This window comes from Acartia tonsa, chromosome 1 (assembly GCF_053477335.1).
Source record: "Acartia tonsa isolate MP-2025a chromosome 1, ASM5347733v1, whole genome shotgun sequence".
Taxonomy (NCBI): domain Eukaryota; kingdom Metazoa; phylum Arthropoda; class Copepoda; order Calanoida; family Acartiidae; genus Acartia; species Acartia tonsa.
In genome coordinates, this window is record NC_137260.1 from 24,191,181 (window position 1) to 24,211,255 (window position 20,075).

The window sequence follows — 20,075 nt, forward strand, 5'->3', positions numbered from 1 at the left end:
TAGAGTTTATAGAGTTTGTTATTGCTGCCCTATTCTGAACATAATTATACTTGATGTAGCATAACTAATCTATTCGTAGACAAGACAAAGTCAGTTGTCCCATGTTATTAACATTTCTGACCATTAAAAGAGCTGTAGTAATGCACAAATTTTCTTTTTAAGGTTTCTTGTAACGCTGCCAATTTATCTCAGCTTCTGATAGAGGTAAATGGTTAAATATTTTGTGTGGCTGACTTGTTTGATAAATAATTTCCGACCAAAAGACAGTCAAAGGCATACTTTGCTTCCATCGCCCATTTTAAAGCAACTATTGTTTTTGCGTCTTATTTTATATATTTTTTAACTAAAAGAATATAGAATCATACCTTGACCATGGTATTAATTAACTTATATTTTTATATGTTAGGTATCCAGAAGTTGAGTGTGGGGGGGGGGGATAAACGCATGGACAGTTATTGGTTAAATTATCATTCAAATATTTCAATTGATTTTTTAAAAATTATTAAAATATAGGAAGGAGGATTTACACTTTCATGTAATATGGTATTCAATTCCTAAATAAACAATTTTATTTTCCAAATATATAAAAATACGAGATTACTTTTTTACTTAACATATCAAATTTAATCAAGTAATTTAAAAATTCAAAAGAAAACAATATTTAAAATGTAAATTTGAACTTATATTGAATCAAGTAGAAAGGTTTCAAGCTTTGTACTATTGGGATCAGGGATTAGGTAATACAAAATAATCTGAGCACATATTGTTATATACAAACTTTATCCTTGGGCCTAAAAAATTTTCATGAGAAGGCTGGTAAGCTATTTTTTCTTCCGAATTTAAAGATCTTGGAATTGCTGGTCTTAAGTTGTTTTACATTTTAGAGAAGTTTATTAATGTCTTGTGGGGATATTAAATTATTTTCCTGGCCTCCCAAGCCCTCTCCAAATCCTATTATATAAAGTAGTAAGGGTTTTTGTCTGAAGCTTAAGATAAAAATAACTACTAAAATAATTGTTCGCTTTTTCATGTATGGTTCAGAAATGTCCCGTGATGGTTTTACGCTATTTTATTTCATATTTAAGACGTAAGATGGTATTTTTTTCTCCTTTAAATACATAGCCTCTATCTGCTAGGGGGACAACCACTAGTAATGTTAAAAGTGATAAACTGCGGCTGCGGTTGAAGATATTGCAAAATTGCTCTTTGCAAAAATATGAAAATAATGTCCATAATATAAGATTTTCTCAGATTACTTAGAATGTATAAATTTGGTAAAAAGGGTTAAAATATCATAGTCCTTAATATTTATGCATTATTTTTGTGAATCGATTTGTTTTTAGACATTTTAAGTTTATTTTTCTCAAGGAGCGATATTTTTTATCTTATTTATCAAATGCCTTGGTAAAGTCAAAAAAATAGTTTCCCTCTGCAATAGCTAGCGTTCTATTCCAACTAGTGTTCAATCATGATACAAGGATGACAACCTCCATAAAAAAATATTTTAGAGTGTTTTAGATAAACTAACGAACCAAGGAGGTATTATAGTAAATGCCCATTTAGAATTTAAATTTGTTTCAGAGCACGAACGATGAATCAAATACATTCTTAATGCATTTAGAAAGAGGGAAATTACAAAAAACATTCAGTCGTTTATCTTTAATAATAACTGAGAAAGTCACACTATTTCTGCATTATACACATTGAAAAGAATTGGTGAAGCAGCCTTTAAAGAGATCGTGAAAAGACAGAAGGTCCTTCCCCCCTCCCTCTCTTTACATTTGCTAATTAGGTTAAAACAAATCATTTAAGGACAAGAAAGAATTATCATTCCATTTTAATAGTGAAGACTAAAGTGACCACTCTAATAATAATATTTTTTTTTAAATCATGAAAAATTTTTAAATCTTATATGTTTTGTTTATTTCATGGAAATATGAATAAAATATAAGGTCAAATGTAATTCACAAATATTTTATGAAATCAAATGTAATACGTATATTTATATGTTTTCTTTCAGGTGAAAAAATGTCCTAGGTTTGCTGAGGGGAAGTAATATCCATAGAAGTTTGGTCCACCACACAAAAATTTTGCAATAGGGTCAGGTCAGTTAGAAAGGTCTTATAGGTAGGTAATATAACAATTAAGGTCGGGGCATAAAATGCATAGTGGTGATTAATACAGTGATAAATTAATGTCTTTCAATCAATTCAATTAACAGAAAATCTACAAAAAAGAAGAAGAAAAATGTTAGAAAATAAAATGGAATCTAGTGAAAATGCGGAAAGAGTGGTGAAAAGAAATGATGTCAGAGAAAACAAGTATGCCTCTATGTCTAATATTAGGTAAGAAAATATTTTTTAGCATAAAAACTCTTTTATTATTTATTGAGTAAGTTTATTTTTTGTTAAACGCTACCACATATTCGGTTGTCCCTTTCTAAGAATTGTCAAGCTCCGCATTTGTGGATATTGTCATTCTTTTTTTTTGTAAAATGATATTTATAGAATTTTGAAAAAGTACAGAATTCTTATAAAAAAGTAACAGGATCTGCGTCTGTCAGTCTGTGTGTTATGACGGTTCTCACTGACTGCTAAACCGATATAGCCTTCCTTTACAGTTTAGCTTCTAAGAGGACCTGTGAAGGTATATATTACCTTGTCCCGTCCTAGAAAAATGTTGTTAAAAATTTGGGATTTTTTTTCTAGAGCCTATTTCTCTCGGGAGGGTGTTGGTATTCTTTCAAAATTTAGAGATATATATACTAAGAGATATAAGTTTTCCGGAATTGTAATGTAGGGAGTAGATTTGAAATCTGCATCAAATTTTAAGGATTTTTTATAAAATTCGGTTTTTGTATAATTCTTTATCTAAAAGCGGAAATACAAATTAAGTTAATTAATTTTGGCATCTGTGATTGGTGGATTTAAAAAATCTGCGCTCTGATTGGATGTCGTACATCATTCAACCAATTAGAGCGCAGGTAGTTTAAAATCCACCTATCCTATTGGTCAAAATTAATTAACTTAAAATGTATTTTTGCTTTTAGATAAAGAATTTTACAAAAAACGAATTTTATAAAAAATCCTTAAAATTTGATGCAGATTTCAAATCTACTCCCTACATTACAATTCCGGAAAACTTATATCTCTTAATATATACTACCCCGTCCCTTCCTAGAAAAATTTTGTTAAAATTTTGGCCCCCACCCAAAATATAGTTGATTTATGCAAAAAAGACCCATGCAAAATGTTTTTTTCTTTAATGCAAAAATTGCGATGGTACAAGAACTGCAAAGTTTTTAAAATCTGCAAAAAGACCTGTTATAAAGCTTTTTTTAATCTCTCAGGCCCAACCCTATTATTTATGTATTTATTATTTGAATTTGGAAGATTACTTGCTACACCTTCGTTATGTTATAATTGAGACAGCCCCTATTTTTTAGTATTGAAGCTACAATATAATTTGGAATGTCCGTCTGTCTGTCTGTCTGTTAGAGACAAAGTGGGGGAAACATGGTTTTCTCAGCTCCTATTAAAAATAGACAGCTGAAATTTTTAGTAAAGATTCCTATGATATATGTGCAATTGCATCTAATCTATACATTGTTTTGTCCATCTGTTTGTTAATTGGGGTGCTAGATTGATTCCTACCTTTTTTGTTTTTGTAATTTTCTCAACTGCTTTTCAAATCAGACAACTGAGATTTTCAGGGATTAAATAATTTTGCATCCTACATATTTTTACTAAGTTGTCTTAAGATTTGTATATTGATTGGGGTGCTAGATCGATTCCTAGTTTTTCAAGTTTTCATCATTATCTAAATTCCTGTTTCAGATAAAAGCTGAAATTTCTAGGGATTAATAAAGTCAAAATTCTACACATTTCTATAAAGTTTTTTTAAGTTATGATAATTGGTTGGGGTGCTAGATCGATTCCTAGTTTTTCAAGTTTTCATGATTTTTTCGACTTCTGTTCAAGATGAAAAGCTGGAAATTGTTAGGGATTAATTATATCAACATTATACATATTTTCACTAAGTTTAATAAAGACTTGCTATTGGTTGGGGTGCTAGATCGATTCCTAGATTTTACGTTTTTCTATTTAGCTTAATGCCTTAAACGACATTATATATTTTTAAAAGGTTTTGTGATTTATTCCTTTTATGTCTTTTTAACATACTCAAAAGATTATTTTTTCCAGATTTCTATCAATATATTTTGAGCTTCACTACTTTTCAGGTTGATATTGACACACTAGAGTTGAAATTTTGTAAAAATCTTTAAAATTGAGATGGTACAAAAGCGTTAGAAACAGGTCTTTTTTGTAGATTTTAAAAACTTTGCAGTGCTTGTACTATCGCAGTTTTAAATAATAAATCAACCATATTTTGGCTGAGGGCCAAAATTTTAACAAATTTTTCTAGGACGGGACGGGGTAGTATATATATCTCTAAATTTTGAAAGGGTACCAACACCCTCCCAAGAGAAATAGGCTCTAGAAAAAAATCCCCTCCCCAATATTTTTTTACTTTTTTTAGAAACTGAAATTTAAAAGGGCGGGAGGGAGGTCGTCGACTTCCCCACCTACCTCAAGTACCTCTAGAGGCCTCTAGGGGCGTAACCGCTAGTAGTTATTTAATTCTATAACAAATAAGATTTTGATATTTTATTTTGGTCTATGTTTGACGTTTGTGGGTGAGTAAAAAAGTAATCAAATATATAGAGCAGGGGAGAACAATTCATTAGAAACTTCATTTTGAGAAATTACACCTCATTCCAGGCTTTTCCTACTGCGCGCTTTTTCTTTTATTACAGCAAGAATTTATTTACAAACAAGTTAAAATTTAAAATTACAAGACCATTTGTCAGCAAATCAATTACAGAATTGTTTACTAAACTCCGAAGATCAGAAAATTCGTCTCTTAGGAGTTTAAAGACATATTCCAATAAACAAAGTACAGTTTTTTTAATGCGAAAAATTATTGCATAATTTAACTCACTTACTATTGACAGAAAAAAATATAGCAGCTTTCACCAAGTTATGCTTCACAAACCTTGTTTTACATAGCATATCTATAATTCTAAGTAGAATGATGTGTATCTGTCTGAAGCTAAAGATCTCGGTAACTTATTTTCTGCCCTTGAAAGAGTATTACTATCCACCCCTCTGTTTCTTGGAACCACTAGTTTTATATATTAAATGTATATTACAATTCTGGTTTGACTTACAGGTTTTCATGTTTTAACAGAAGCGTCTTAATACATTTATTCAAGCGTTTGGATATGCCATCAATTTTCAGGAAAAAAGCTTTTACAAATCTATTATATTTTTTACCTTTTATTTAGAGTTTGCACATACTTTGATATAACCTCAACTATTTTCTAACCTTAAGATTTAGATTCCTTGATACACTTGAGTCGAGATTACCTGGAATTATTTTCTGTGTAAATTAATACAGATACAAATTTTGAGTAACTTATATAAAGAAATATTTTTTATATCACAATTACTTATATTTAAGATAAAAAGCATAAAAATATAAATTTAAGAATACCTTAATCAATTTTGAAAAACCTTAATCAGCAGTTTACATATCCTATTAGAGCTAGAAGGCTTAATGATTTTGTGCATGTCCCCTGTTAGATAATGATTTTTCGACTATATTTTAAAAATATTTTTTTTCAGAAATGTTTATCTCTATGTAAATTTTATATTAGAAATCTCAAAACATAAATTTCGGCGACCGAAGCTGTACTTGGCAGCTGCCAGCCGTCGCAGTCAACGATCGGCGGAAAAACGGCGACGTATCTTTATTTAATTTTTATACATTATGTAGACATGTAAGAAAAGCTTAAGTTTTAAATTTGAAGTATCTAAGTTAAAAATTACGGTCACAGGAGGATTTTAAAGATTTCTGGAGACCTGGAGGATCAGGACCTGCAGGATCATACTTGGAACCTGAAATTGATTTGAACACCTATATTCTATATAAGGGTTTACTACTAGAGGATATTTAGTATTTTGGAAAAATAAAATTTTTGTTTAAATCAAAAAATAATTTTGCACTTTACCTGGATGACCCTGTCAGGTTTGCTGGCATCCTGTGCCCGCCAGGATGGAGATATTCAAAAAATTCCAACTCTCAGTTATGTATCTTACCCGTTAAGGGTTAATTAAACAAACATTAACAACATGCCTAATCTTCATCTTTCTAAAATTGTTTAATTATGTAATATATTTTTTTAAAAGGAAATAAATCATCCGTTGAAGACGGACCAACCCTGAGTTTAGAAAAGCTACGCTTTTTAAAATTAAAAAACATCATCTATAACAAACAAAAAAAATGAAATTTGTTTTAAGAAAAAAAGGAAAAAGGGAATTAAAAAGAATTATGAGCTAGTGGAGATCATAAACATTTGGGTTTGCAAAAATTAAACAAGGATAACCATCTACACAAGTAGGGAAATTGAAAACTTAAAATGAAAAATGGAGGTGGGGTCAACTTTCCCCCCTCCTACCTTAATTGCCTCTAGTTAATGTCAAAGTAATGTGCCCTCTTTTTTTACCTGTTATGTTATTAGTCGATCAAAACCATATTTACATGGATATGAAAATAGAGAATAAACCAATCTTAGTAAATTGCCATGTTAACTTATCACTTTGAATACGATTAATTTAGCTGCCTGTATCGTATCTTTTTTTATTATTTAAACCCACAAAATAGAAAGCTTGTAGAGAATATATGCTTTTGTGGAAAAAAAAGAGAAATAGGCCCATTCATTTTAGTTCACAATAATATTAAAAAATAAATAATGTCCACATTAAAACGACAAAATGGAAAAAAAAAGGTTTTTTTATGTTGCAACTTTGAAAGCAAAGTGTTTAACAATGATGAAATTCAATTCTAGTATAAATAGAAATGTAGTTTAAAATAAACTTCCAATTAAGTAAGATTAAAATAGAAATTTGATAATTTTGCATCCTATAATGAAAGTGGTAAGGGGATTTTCCTTGAAGCAAAAGATATCCAAAACTGGTAAACCCAGGGAAGATTCATATTTGCTATGCGACGGTTTTCTAAAAACACTGCATCTAAAAAGTAAAGACCCTTTAGACAAGGGGTGATACCCCTTATTTTTTTTTAAATTAAGAAGGACAATGTTTTATCTGTGATTACAAGATGTAGAAGAGAGGGAGTGAACTGCGTATAAATTATAAATTACTATAATACGAAGTGAGTGAGAGACTATTGTAGGGGGGTTATTTTTAATCAGCATAAATAATTTTATTCGGATATTACTACTCCATGTTTAAAAAAATATAGTTTCACAGACAGACAAAAGGAAACGCCTTTGCTTTTGGATTTTTTTAGCAAATTAGTATTTGCGTATTTCAATATAGACCCAAAGATAGTGATACGAATAAATATTTTTTTTATATATAAATGCTAATTTTTAGGTTTTAATGAGCATTAGGGGGGGTGGGGGCTAAATGGGTGTTTATCCAACTTAAACCATTGAAATCCCTCAATTTATCATTTTCAAAAAACACTCAGATGTCCTCGATAAAGATAGGGGAATGCTATATGTGAAGGAAAAATGCAATATAAATTTATACAATTGAAAATTAAATATACAAATATCTAATTATTATTTTACTGTCAGAATAATTGTCCCAGGAACTAGTCACTGTCATTGTGTTGAAATAAATAGTGATCACGAAATTTTACAACCCATGCAGTAATCAGATTTCAATAATTAGAATCCTTGCAACTTAAAATTTTTCCTGTCCACTTGAAGAGACAGAACAACATTTTTAAAAACTGGCTGTCATAAGTAATAGTTAATTAGATTAAACGAGTTCTTCCTTCTTGTCTAAAAACGTAGGGTTTGGCAGCCGCATCTTCTGACGCGGCTGATGCAGTTGAGTAAGGGTTGCTGAGGCTGTAGCTGCGGCTGATAGCAACTTGTAACGGTTTAGCTTTATGGTGGCTGAACACTGAACAGTTATATGCTATTGCGGCTACAGCTTGTATAAAGCCTCATAGCTGGGGGTGGCTGCGGCTTAGGCCGTTGATTAGTGGTTGTCTTGTAAGGCATCGCAGATGACGGGTGGCATAATTGAAATTTATTGACTGAGCCTGAAAGGTTGGATTATTTCGTTAGATAGTTAGTCTCCCGCAAGCTGTGTGGGATTGAACATTATATTTTAACCTAGTCATTTGAAACCTAAGTGCCCAATCAATCTAATCAATTAAAATCTATTATATACAAATCGCACTGAGCTTTTTAATTGTTATTTCTTTTCAGTTGATTGTCGGTCATGTAAATAATAAAGTGTATTTTTGTTGATTTATTAGTTGATATATTAGTGAATTAAGAAATAAATTAAAATGTTAAGTAAATAAAACATAAATATTGATAATCTTAAATTACCACAAAATTAGTTCAAATTTAAGAGAATTAAGTTAGATCGTCGATTAATAGAGTATTGTATACGCTATCTCCTAAGCTAGGGGGTGCCTTGCAGCACCTGTCTATACATGTCTATTTATTTCTTAAAATCTAAACCATGGTATAAGCTTGTCATTTACTCATATTAATCTTCCTATAAAATTGTTTAACTAATTTCTAGATTTTTTTCATTATTCTGAGCTTAGGTAGGATATGACTATAAAGATGTTAGGCATCTTAGAAGAAAAAAAGTTTAAGCAAATTCATAATTAAAACACAAAATGCAATAAGAATATTTTATGAAAATTGCCCACTTTGTTATGTTTAGTTGCAAAAAATTATATTTAAAGAGAAAATAAGATTTTTAGTGTCAAGCCAAAGTTTATGCTTTGTACTTCACAGAAAGTAATTGTTAGCGTAGTTACTCTAACTTATAGATTTTAAGTAAAATAATTAAAAAATTCAAGTTGGTTATGCTAATTAATTTTAAAAGAACTGTATTTTAGAAGAAATAAATAAAAAAAGAATATTTTTTTAAAATATCGCTTTAGCCGTTGAGACTATGGACTTCCAATGGGGGTGGGGGGGGGGGTGATGTGTGGTACCCTACCCCCCAAAAAATATTACTCTTCTCAGAACCTTTAAGAAACTACACTGTATGGGAGAACCATATCGGTTCAGATGTTAGCGAGATCCTTCGGAACATACATACAGACATGAGAAATCCTGTTACTTTTATATAAGGATAGAGAGATATAAAGTAAATAGATATTTAAACCAATAATTTCCTATATATATTATATAAGCAAATCATTCTTCGCTCCTGTCTTAGTGTTTTCTTGTTTTAAAAAAATATATATTTAATGCACTGCTTTTTAACGTCATACAACAGTGCAAAAATAAACATACTTACACATTACACAAACATTCAAAGATAAAAGACAAAAGTTTAAATAGATATTATTAATAATTTACTGTATCAGAATCTACTATTTAATTACAACTGTTGATGACTAGAATCTTGGCTCAACACTGAGTCATAACTGCTGCAATGTCAGTTGCGCAACATTAATAATAAAATGGGTTGCTAACAGGCTTTTATTGCTGGCGTGTTATTACAGATATGTCTAGTTGAACCAAAGTAGGATAAGTTTACCGTCCCGCTGAATAGCCTGAATCCTGGTCTCAGCCATTTGTAAGCTTACCCTAACAATAGTGGACCGATCTGTATAGCTGTTACGAGTTCTTACCGGATATCCAAGCACACAACGAGCTATACGTAAATTTCTATAATATGTATTTTCCATTTTTTGTAATATTAAATAAGTAATTGTTTTTCCAAAAAAAAATTATTTATCTGCCGTTCGTTCTAAACAAGGATAGTAACAACCACGAAAGCAATGCTTAACAATTTTTAAAAAATAAACAAAGTATCAATGCAAAGTTTAGCGCAGAAATTAATGAAAGAAAAATTGCGCTTGCTTTGATATCAACTTCTGTAATAAAACATCTAGAAATTTTGAAAAGCATATAAAAACAACTTATTTCATAGATTTCATATTAACAACGATTTTAATATTAAAGATTGACAAATTTTTAATGCCCAAATAAATATGTTAAAGAATTTAACCTAATTTTTGTTAGGAATAAGACTGTTTGTTCTTTAGATTATTTTAAGACTTTATGATTATTTGATAAACATTAAGTATCGCTAGATAATTAATCCAATTCTATTTCAGCCGAAATTCGATATTAAAACGATTTGATTTTCTAAAAAAGATGATTTAAGTGGTTTTTGATAAAAATGATTTAATTTTTTTTAATGAAATTTTTAATTGGCCAACAAATCTAAACTTTTTAAAATTTCCTCTTAAAGGATGGCCTGGCTTTTAGTTTATTTTAGGCTAAAAATAGCATACATTTACAATTACATATCCATATGTCTTCTCTTTACTTAAAAAAATATAGATTTAATTGAGCTTTTATTTATACTGCTAACAAAATGATATCAATTTCAGAATTGTCCGCACGGACCAAGCTGGATCCGGAAACACTCAATCCTTGGGATCCAGGCCTGGATGCAGTTCCAGAATACAGGATCAATCGGGAGCAAAGGAAGGACAACAGGCTGGTGCATCAAGAAGCAGTAGTGGTTCTAGCCCCAGAAGGTAATTTAAACATTCATAAAAAATATATCGACTATATTTCGACTGAACGACAATGTTTGATTATTAGATTATAATATTTGGAAATTTTCAAAGTAATAGTCTTCCTATTTGTTTAAAAATATTCTTGTCTAATGATCCATGAATTAAAAATCTGCCAACAATGAGTTGTAAATTAATTTAGGATCAAACAAATCACTAAATTTTAAAAAGATTCCTCCTCTTTAACGGATAGGGAAGTTTATTCTTAAGAGTAAACAATCCTATAATATAAAGTACTAAGCTTTTTTGTTTGTAGCGAAGGATCTCGCTAACCACTGAACCGATACAGTTCTACTTTAGAGGAAAGCCTAGTATAGGCCCTGAGATGGTTTTAGGCTATTTTATTTTTATAAATAGGTCTGGGTATGGTTTTAAGCTGTTTTTCTGCTCTTCTTTATCGGTTATTCCTTCGACTATAGAGCGCAGCCTCTAGTATATCAATAAAGAAAGGTAAACAATGAACATATACAATGACAAGAAACAATAATATGTTTTGATTGAAAAAGTTATAGTGAGTTGCCAACTTACTTGTGTTTGTCATTTCTTTTTTAGAAATCAAGCCTTTATGTAACATATTTATTTGAATACGTAAAGTATAAAAAGTTTAATATTATTCTAAAATCTGCAATCTAAATTTTTATTAATAAACCGCATAAACAATTTTAAAACCATGAAAAACTGTGAAATATTATATATTAAGTTGTGATTTTTTTATGTCAATTTAATATTTACACTTAATTCTTTAATACGTTAGTCCGTCCCGGATATTTCTTTTAATTAGCAGGCAATCTAATATTTCTTGGTAAAAATAAACTGGCCATTTTTAGACGTCTTAACTTTTTAGATATTTTGACACTATTATTTGATATGACTCTTGAATCCCTTTGAAATGGTGATAACTAAGAAGACTGGGCACCAATAGTAGCAAGCAAAGCCTCATATAAATAGAAAAGTACGTCGATTATGAACATCCTGTTTTAAAGCTAATATGTCAAGTTTACATTTAAATTTTGCCTTAATTTTGAAGTATTAGTATTAAGAGGTGCTATCGCTTTATGTTTTTATATACATTATTACCCTTGTTTATTTAAAAGTGTTATTTTCTAAATTTAATAACAAGTACTTTTACATATGTAATTTGATTCTATCAGTTTGAATTTAAAATTGATTTAAGTTCCATTTTAGGAGTTATATAAATTTTAAAATTTATATTTGAGATGTAAGAAAAACATTTGAATATTTTATTTGAAAATTTGTTGATTTAAAAAGTTATGATTAATAGAGGAGTTAAATTTCTTAGAAGAGTTATATGCATTACACTTAATGTATATCTCTTAAGGTATAACATTCTTTTACATAATAAATAGATACATATAATAACATGACCTCAGTTTGAATTCATAAATTGAAATATTTCTTATTTTTTGTGAATGCTTTTAGTTGATAAATTGTTAAATAGAAATAGAGGGTTAAAAGAGTTTCAAAATAATTGTAAAATAACTTTTACTTAATTCATTCTCTAATTCCTAATATCTCTATTGCTGATATCATAGTCTGTGAATATTTTGGAATTTCTTATTTTATGTATTTGAAATGATTTTAAAGTCCAATATGTGAGTCATTTTTAGGATAAATAATAATCTATTTAAAAACAAATTTTATATGTCCATATTTTTTTTCCAGATCTGGTATAATTGGTGGTTTAGAGGCAGTATCTACTCGTGGCAGATTTTGTTTGACCAAGTCTCAATCTTTGGTATTTAAATCAAGTGGAGGTGGCGGTTTTCCACCAGGTATGGGTATTTTAGCAGAAGAGCTGTTAGACTTTTTGTTATGATACAATTATCCTATTTACTGAATTTTATCATGATTTTTAGGACAATTAGAAATTATGTGTTAAGCCAGGCATCTCTATAATAAAGTCTCAAAATGCAAGTATGTTGTTATTCATCATCTTGTTTTTATGTACGTCCGTCTCGGTTAGCACTTCTCGTTAATTTCAATTTTAGGACGTTAGAATTGTCCTATTGTTTTCAAACTTTGGATGATAATTCCTGTAACAGAATTATTTGGAAAGCAAAGCAACTCTATAATCGTTACCAGAAAGTCCGTTTGTACATTAAAAACAAGTTCATTTAAACTTTTTTGCCACCCTTTTTTGTATAATATAATGACCCTATTCATCTGATTTTTGGAATAGTGATTCCCAGGACAACACGGTAGATAATTAAAGCGAAGCATCTAAAGCATTATCAAGTCATAAAAATGTAAGTATGTCCGTAAACAAAATCCTATTTTTACGCAGTATTGCTCAAAATTTATATATCATTTTGTGTATAACTTTACATTAATATTATGCTTATTAAGTTTATATGTTCGTTTATTGAATTCAGAGGCATTCTTTTATTGATGTTATCTTCCTTGTTAAATTTTGAATACAATTGATAATATAGCTTTCTCGATTTCACTTTATGAATAATGTCAACACTTTCAGACACATTTGTGAATTTTTACATCCTTGGAAAACTTATTGAAACTTATAAATATGAACTTAAATTTTTTTTAATTTCGAATATTTTTCGCAGACATTTGTAAATTTTTACTTGGATTCTAGATTGACATTTCATTATTTTTGACACATGTACAATTTTGATAAATAATCAGATCATACGATTTTGTTCAATATTTTATATCTATTGATTAAAACACATTTCAAAAACCTCTTAAAGTAAATTAATTATCTGATTTCAAGAAATCTATTTTTGTTTACTTATAACAATGTGTGAATGCACATTACTGCATACTTACTACCTATTGGAAACTGCCATTTGGAAAGAAAATTTATCCAAATCATCATATAAAAAAATATAATTGAAGTTGACTGTATATATTATTGTTTTTCTTCATCATGTATATGCGTAATACACCCAAGAATACAAATTCTAATCTAATATATTATCCATCTAACTACACCTTGTAAAAACCTTTATCAAAATATTAGTTTAAGATATTTGTTTGACAAGATTTGAATTTCTCTTATAAAGCTATTTTATATCTATAATACAAAGTAGAACGATGTCTGTCTGTCTATTTGTCTGTTTGTAGCGAACGATCTCGCTAACCGCTGAACCGATTGGGTTCTCCTTAACAGGGTAGCTTCTCAAGTGTCCCGGGAAGGTTTATAACTATTTTCTTGGGGGGGGGGGGGTAGGACACCCCTAACCCCCTCAAAAAAATTAAAAATACCCCACCCCCCAATTATTTCTTCTTTTTTTAAACTCAAATTAAAATAGTGTGGTTGACTAAATTTTTTAACAAATTTTTCTTCTTCTTTACAAAATTAAAATGATCAAACTTCTTGGGGCAAGCCGCTAAGTATGTCTTAAATATATTGTTACAATGTCCAATTCTGATTAGTTGATCAAATAAGTGAAGTCTATATAAGAAGAGTGTCATTTTGATTAAATTTCATAAAAAAATCTGAAAGAATTTGCGTAAAATATGTACTCACACATTCATTCAGAGCGAATAGAAAATATGTATATTTTAAAAGATAAATATGGGACGGGGGAGCCATAATAGTTTAGCGGTTAATGAGTTCGTTTCTTACAAAAATAACTTAAGGAAAGGCATCTTTCCTTTTATTTAGGATTGCTAAATATTTGCATTAAAGACTAAATCTGTTAATTAAAAAAATGCCGTTTATATAGCCGAGAAAATCGCTGACGGAAATGGACTGACGGAAAAGACAAAGTGAATTAAAGTGAAGCTTCGCTACTAGAAAAACTATTGCTGTTGCTGAAAACTGAAAAATTAAACATATAAATTTTCAGGTCAAGGATCAATATCAAGTGGTAGATATCGTAGCCCTGAATCTCTTTCCCCGACCTCAACTCTGACCAGGAACTCTACAGAACAACTGTCTATTTCTCCATCCAGGTTTACAATTTTTACAGGTTTCTCTCAAAGTGCCAAGTCGAGCACAGATACCCCTCCCTCTTGCTTGGAAATAAATTGAATTTTATAGTCAAAATATTTAAAAGCAAAGTTGCAAAGATTTTAATATCCAGTTGACATATATTGATATTTCTTATATGGTTTAAAATACCTCCTCCTAAATTAAAATTTTCCTCAAAAATAAGCCTGGAAGTGGGGAAGGGGGTTGATTTCTTCGATTTCTCCCAGTATATAATCACATTTATTATCATTATTAATTGACGTTTTTTCACATCCTTCTTTTTATCTTTGAATATATAGAAAAAAATATTCGCCAATTTGAAAAGAAAAACTTTAATCAATGTCTAACTTATTAATTAGGTTTTGCTAACGTCAAAGAGAGAGGATTGGAAAAATATTTCTAAAAAGATTAATGGCCTCGTATGTAAAAAAATATAATTATCACACTCAACATTAAACTCTTCAGTAATTACAAAAATAATAAGGTGGCCTTTTTTTAGAAGACCACCAAGTTTTGGAGGTATACCTAATTGTTCTACCTCTCCTAGTCGATGTTATCAACCTCCTCTTTCTCCACCTTACAGAACTCAACAGTCTTCATACTCCATACCTTCAGGCAAAGATTATATATAAATAGCTAAACAAATAATTTAAAATTTTTCAAATAAAATTTAGATTTTTGTAGGTTAGGATTTTTTTGTTTTTCTAATAGAAATTTTTAAGCTAAGCTAAAATGTTATAATTTCTACATCAAACTAAAGTTTTTCCTTGTTTTCAAAATAAATCAAAATATTCCAAATATGATCCTAAATTAAATTTAACCATATAACTTTTTAACTCAGGACGTGCAAGTTGGTCTACGAGTGCACTATCTCTGTCCCCTAGGCGAACCATAAACCCTGCAGGGATGCAAATTATTCATTTAATACTAACTATGTTGTACAAAAACAAATTCTAAAAAATGGCGATCAATTTGTATCATAACAAAAAATTCATAAAAGCGAAACTCTGAAACGTTAGAACATACGAACATTAACACTTGTAGAGTGTCAAAACTTAATAAGCAGAATATACAATAAACTTGCATAAAATTTAAACAAAATTGTAAGTAATTTTGTAGATTAACCGTTACGGACGGACCGACCATAATTATAGAAAAGCTTCGCATTTAAACTTTTAAAAAATAATATTCTGTTTGGCAAGTAGAATTTTTAGGTAGAATAATGCTAAACAAATTGTGTTTTTAATCAGTTCCAAAAGAAAGATTTAATAAATCTGTATTTAGGAGTTTATAGAGTTTAAAGAAGGGTAAAAGCTGATCAAATATTCAAACATTATGCAATTAATTTTATAACTCAATTAATATTCCTGGGCTTGCTTTTTATATAAACAATTATTTGTTTGAAAAAATACTTATGCATTAAATCCAGGCGAAGATGGTTTACATGGATACACTGGAGTTATACCTGGAACAGCTAGGACAAGCTGTACAGATCTGCCAGATTCTACTGGAGGGTCATTAGCAAATCTTTCTGTTCGATCAAGAAGTTCTTCTTATGAAAGGTAAATAGTAATACTTGTGTACTATGATTTTATTTAAAATGAAAGACGAAGATAGTCGCTCAAAAAAAATTCTGACGTCATAAAAAAATGAGGGATGATTAAACGAGGAGTGGGAAAGAAAACCCCCAAAAAGAGATGGATAATCCCTCATTTTATGACATCAAATTGAGCGACTTTCTTTGTCTTCTTAAAATGATTTTTTTTGTACCCGCGATATTTTTATTTTGATATACATCCTTTAAAAGCTTTTATTCTGCCTTATAGAGTATATCCGTTGAAAAATAAATAATCTGCATACCCCTGCGCGCATATGGAATTTTGCTTCGTCTCTGCCCCAGTGTGTATTGCTGAAAAGCCTAGCATTGTGCTATTTGAAAATAGATTTTGGATGTAATACCATATTTTTCCAATAGAGAAGGGTTCCATACTTTTAGAAAGTGTATCAGTTTTTAAAACAAACAAGTAAAAACAATAATGCGTATTCCCATTATAGCGAATGTATTATAAATAAAAACTTAGATTAGTTTAGAATCTATTTTCTATAGCACACTGACACTTTTATTACGTAGCCCCTAGATGCCGTTGGCGAAGCCATTTGTAAACAATAAACATGTCACTGAAAATTAAAGATATACCACGATTGCATTGAAACAAACAAAAGGGAAATGAGACAAGACAACGACTGCTTGTCAATAACATAATATAAAAAAGTAAGACTTTTGGCCGAAGCTTAAGAATTCTATATGTAATGAACAGATTTAATTTTTACTTCTAGTGAAACTCCACTTCAGTTCTTTGGATGGTTTTAGGCTCTTTTCTATAGCAAAGTCTTTTTATGGTTTTTAAAATCTTCTAATACAGAGCCCCTATACGCTAGGGGCGCAGCTACTTGTAACATTATAAAACAACCGACTTAAAGAGTACCCTTTTTGCAAAAAAATAAAATGCAATTTAAAGTTTTAGCGTATGTTGGTATTTTTTAAATTGAACCATGTAACTTTATATTTTTAGATTATGGTACACTTTGTTATACAAACAGATTTGTACTATCTCTGTCATATTTCTATTTCCATTTCTTAAAGTAAACTTTCTTGTTTTCAGACGTTTAGCTGAAGAAGAGCTACGAAATAAGAGTGCTTCCCTGACAAGAGCACAGCCTGTAAAACGTCCACCTGGAAGCCAGCAGTCCCTGCCAACAGTTGGACATCCCAACAGCCAACAAAACCAGCCTGTAGTAGGACAAACCGGGAAACAGTATGCAGAACCTACTTTGCTAAAAGATAGAATTAAAAAGATTCAGGTTGACATTTTGATTTAACTATCGGCTACGTAATTTATTGAAGTTACGAATTATCTTGGGAGGGTGGAGAAACAATTCCTCAAATTAGTTTCATTCAAGATTCCATTGACCTATAAGAAGTTTTACTCTAAAAAAGAAACACCTTTCGCTAAAGAAAAAAATCTTACCACTTTAAATAATAGGATTTAATAGCAAATAAAAGCAGATCCCCTACAACAATTAAAGACAATATCTACCAGAAACTTGAAATGTTGACTTTATGTTAGAAATTTTATTTTTAGGGAAATCAGGCGCGCAACTCTCATTTTGAATCTAAATTGCCCTGGAGGATTGGATTTCAAGGTAATTATAGAAATTATAATAGAAAAACAATGACAGAGCAATCCGACTATGTTATTGGTTAGAAAGTAATCAGGTTTTGGAATAAAAGGGTATCAAGAAAAAAACAATTTTTTAGTTTAACGATAATCCAATATCAACGACAATCATCTTTTTATTAATTTAGATTCACGGCAACAACGGACAGAGCCCTCTAGCAGGACTTTGAGGAAAACTGCATCTAGTCCATGTCTTATGGAGACTCAAAAATTGGTCTCACAGCACAGTAAACAGTCTGGTCTTCAAAATAAACTAACACAGGTTAAGATACATTTAATTAGAAGGGAAATTAACATGGGCTACATTCCACCTTGATTAACTAATATATGAAAAAGACAGAATTTCAAGAATCAGACTTGAGTTTGGATTCTTGTGTTATTACTATTTTACGTTTTCTATATGTGGCATATTTCTGTTTAAAGCTCCGTTAATTTTAAACATTTTCAGACTATAGTTTTAAATTTATATAAAAACAATTTATTTGGATGTTCATATTTTAAGGTTTTATCAAAGAAACAAGACGCTCTGAAGGGCAGCGAAGATAATAAACTGAATAAAACAAACCAAAGTGTTCATGTTTTAGAAATTAGTACTCATAAAAATCCGGGGACTGATTTGTCCAAAAATCCCTCAAACATTCCAATGAATGATGATAAAAATATATCCACAACTGATCATGCAATTATTGTTAATATAGACAGAGTAATACACAGTGATATGGATAATGACAATTCAGATATTTTGCATTTTAAAATGGATGATAGTTCAGATACTAGAACAGGCAGGATTTTATGGATAGTTAATTTGGTTTATTCTCTCAAATCTAATTCTAATGTAATATGAAAAGAATTTTAATTACAAATATTTTGAATTTAGAACCTTTAAATTGTTGTTTGTTTGGCTTTAATAGCAATTTTTTGTCTTGTTGAGTCCTTTTTATGGGATTTTTTGGTGGGTTTAAGCTTTTTTTGGTGTGCAAGATATTTTGAGGGGTATTTACAACGCCCCCCGCCCCCCATAAGACAAATTCACTTGAACGTTCTTTGTAAATCTATCCATTATATCGAATTACAGGTGATACCAAAGCATCTAATACGAAAACCAATTTGAACAAAGCATTTGATGAAAATATTAGAAAAGAAGATCATGAAAACAGAATAGTTTTTGATTGTAACAAAGCATTTGATAATTCTGCCAGTCAGGAATCTTCGAGAAATCACAGGTACGTGTATCTTTAGAATATAATTTAAAGAAGCGCAGATACTATAAAACTAGAATAATTTCGTATTTCTGTTTGCTTTTCTTAATTAGTTATAGGTAGATAGATAGGCCTGTCTTACTCTATTTAAAGTAAGTATTTATCTTTATTAAAATCGTGTAAGATTGTACTGTCTGCGGCGCTGTATATGCCTCTAATTTATTTTAAGATTAGTGAACTTTACTATACATATTTTTTGTTTTAAATGTTGTTGTATCATTCATGGACTAAAATGTCTTTGTTTGTATCATGTCTATGTTGAAATAAATAAAATAAATACATACAATTAACAAATACCTTAAATTCTTAACCAATTGCGCAAGTAGAATAAAACTTTTGCTTTGTATCAAAGTACTAATATTTTAAATTCCTTTACTTTAAGCAGATTTTTATCTTTTTTGGCCAGAGTATAAAGCATCTAAAGAATAAAAGATAGTGTTTTGACTATGTATTAATATCATTTATGGCATTGTATTTAATTTAATTTTTAACTAAACGGACCTAAAAGATTTTATTTAAAGAGAATAAGTGCTAAATCCTTGTATCCCTGAATATAAGGAAACTTGCAATTTTAATACGCATAGAGTGTTGGTCGTGTGTTATCATTTCCGTAAAATGTATCTCTCTATTAAATTATAATAATAAACTATTACTACTGCACATTTTTCCCTTCCCTTTTGTTTTACCCGAATCATTAAAGATCTATTCCTATATATGTCACTAGCGGCTTCGCCCCTAGCCTCTAGGAGCTTTGCTCCAAGAGGTAGTTTTTAAAAAATAAAAAATAAAAAAAATTCTGGTGCTCAGAACTATACTCTCCCCCCCAATTTTTGTTTTTGTTTTGAGGGGTGGGAAGTTTCATTTTTTGGGGTTGGGGGTGTCCCACTCCCACCCCCCAAGAAAATAGCTTAAAACCACCACAGGACCAATAGGTATATACCCTGAAGAGTAGAATCC

At 30.0% G+C, this 20,075-nt stretch overlaps 1 protein-coding gene across 1 annotated transcript; it reads left to right on the forward strand.

Annotated features, from left to right (window-relative positions):
* Nucleotides 1-2,024: 2,024 nt before the first annotated feature.
* On the forward strand, nucleotides 2,025-18,718 carry LOC145332648 (uncharacterized). The gene is made up of 11 exons (XM_080177659.1): nucleotides 2,025-2,345; nucleotides 10,474-10,623; nucleotides 12,346-12,455; nucleotides 14,496-14,601; nucleotides 15,120-15,235; nucleotides 15,462-15,521; nucleotides 16,047-16,182; nucleotides 17,284-17,482; nucleotides 17,764-17,824; nucleotides 17,988-18,121; nucleotides 18,362-18,718. Exons 1-11 carry the CDS (start codon nucleotides 2,248-2,250, stop codon nucleotides 18,701-18,703), a joined length of 1,512 nt encoding a protein of 503 aa, XP_080033785.1. The 5' UTR covers nucleotides 2,025-2,247; the 3' UTR covers nucleotides 18,704-18,718.
* Nucleotides 18,719-20,075: the final 1,357 nt, after the last annotated feature.